Genomic DNA, 1,964 nt, shown 5'->3' on the forward strand with positions numbered 1-1,964 from the left:
TGTGTGTGTTTTGTTAACAGACACGAAGACGTCAAATCGCCTTCAGTCGGCGGAGCGGAAAATTTCCAACCTGAGTGACATCATCCAATCACTGAACGCCTCCCTGCAGCACGCTCAAGGTAACACACACACACACACACACACACACACACACACACACACACACACACGCACACACACACACACACACGATTTAGTAAAGCTGCAGTCTGTGTTTCGAGCAGCCCAGTGATGACAGTGATGAGTGTGTGTGATATTAAAGTGGCTCTAAAGGGTTAAATCAGTTTCTCCTTCTTCCTTCCAGAAACAGCTAAAGAAGTTCAGCAGCTGCAGTTTTCTGTGGAGAAGAACGAGCAGCAGCTGACCTCAGGTCTGTCTGATGATGATGATGATGATGATGATGATGATGATGATGATGATGATGATGATGATGATGATTATTATTTATAGTCTGTGATTTACAAACATGAAACTGAACAAACTTACTGTAAAAACTGAACATCGACTCTTAATTTAATTTATTTTAGTTCAAAGAGTTTTGGCAATCTTTTTTGTTTCTTTAAAAGAACACGGCAATAATCTCCTTCTTTAAAACATTTTTGGCAATTTCTTTATTTGTTAAAAACTGACTTCAAATTTTATGGTGTTTTTTTATTTTTGGTGATTAGTGTTGTTTTCTTTCTCATACTTTAAAATTACTTTTAAATCCATTTTTTAAACGTGTGTGTGTGTGTGTGCGTGTGTGTGCGTGTGTGTGTGTGTGTGTTTGTGTGTGTGTGTGTGTGTGTTTGTGCGTGTGTGTGTGTGTGTGTGTGCTCAGTGTCGGAGGCGTTGAAGCAGCTGTCAGTCATCGACTCGCTCAAAAAGACGATCACTGCGCTCAAATGTTCCCTGGAGCGAGTCATCAACAACAGTAAACACACACACGGTTACAGATTTAAAGAGGACATTTAAAGACACACTGAAGCTCACCTGTCCGTCTGTCCCTCTGTGTGTCCCTCAGGCTCAGTGGGGGACGCCTGTTGTCCTCTGGGTTGGGACGAGTTTGAGTCCAGCTGTTTGTTCTTCAGCAGTTTGTCTCTGTCCTGGAACGAGTCCAGAGTCTGGTGTGAAAAACAAGACGCTCACCTGCTCATCCTGAACACTGACAAGGCCTGGGTGAGTCTGTCCGTCCGTCCGTCCGTCCGTCCGTCCGTCCGTCCGTCCGTCTTGTTTGCCAGTCGACCAGAAGCGTCCACACGGCTCTGCAGTGGACGACGGAGCCCTCCTGTTTTTATGGCGCTGCATCAGCGACAGTTTTTGGGTCGTTTCTGCTAAAGTCTCATTTTTGTGAACGTGACATCTCGAGAAAAACTTCAAATTCCGTACAAACATTCAATAAACCGAAGGTTCGAAGGACAATTAAAACAAAATGCTTTCTTTAAAAATTGCTGAACAAAAAAGAAAAAAATAACTGCAACTTTTAAGAAGCGGTCATAGGTCATTAATGTTGCGCCACCAAAAAACATTTAAAAAAAAAATGGAAATTGCAAAATGTTTTTTTATAAAATCACCAAAAATTTTAAAAGAAAAAAAAAAGTCTCAAGCCCAACCTGAGAAAGGTTTTTAAAAATGATATGTGTAGAATTTCATGGTCAAAGGTCACGGTGACGTCTCACCATCACTAAAGTGATTGTAGTTGTTTCTTAAGTAGAAATGATGTGAGGAAGATGAAGAAACCTCCGCGGACACCGACTCGGTTGCATAATAATCAATTTATTGCAACAAAGTTCAGCGTCCACCAGGCCCCATGGTCTGCCTGGGAGAGGATTCAGGACCAATACGAATCTCTCTCTTTCAGCTCATGCAAGACTCTTATATACGTACAGGCATCAATACATTTGTCAGTAAAGCAGCTCTTCACCTGCTGTGATCAATCACAAAACCCCACAAATATGTGCTTTTATGAAAGGAGCCTGATTCCA

The 1,964-nt window shown here is 42.0% G+C and overlaps 1 protein-coding gene across 1 annotated transcript; it reads left to right on the forward strand.

Moving 5' to 3' along the window:
• Positions 1-16: 16 nt before the first annotated feature.
• LOC121937795 (C-type lectin domain family 10 member A-like) lies at positions 17-1,546 on the forward strand (the record flags this gene model as incomplete). The annotated part of the gene is made up of 4 exons (XM_042481112.1): positions 17-119; positions 305-370; positions 821-913; positions 1,004-1,546. Coding segments are annotated over 4 exons (576 nt in total), but the record flags the coding sequence as incomplete, so codon positions are not given.
• Between the last annotated feature and the right edge of the window lie 418 nt (positions 1,547-1,964).

This window comes from Plectropomus leopardus, unplaced genomic scaffold, assembly GCF_008729295.1.
Source record: "Plectropomus leopardus isolate mb unplaced genomic scaffold, YSFRI_Pleo_2.0 unplaced_scaffold27480, whole genome shotgun sequence".
NCBI classification, from domain to species: Eukaryota; Metazoa; Chordata; class Actinopteri; order Perciformes; family Serranidae; genus Plectropomus; species Plectropomus leopardus.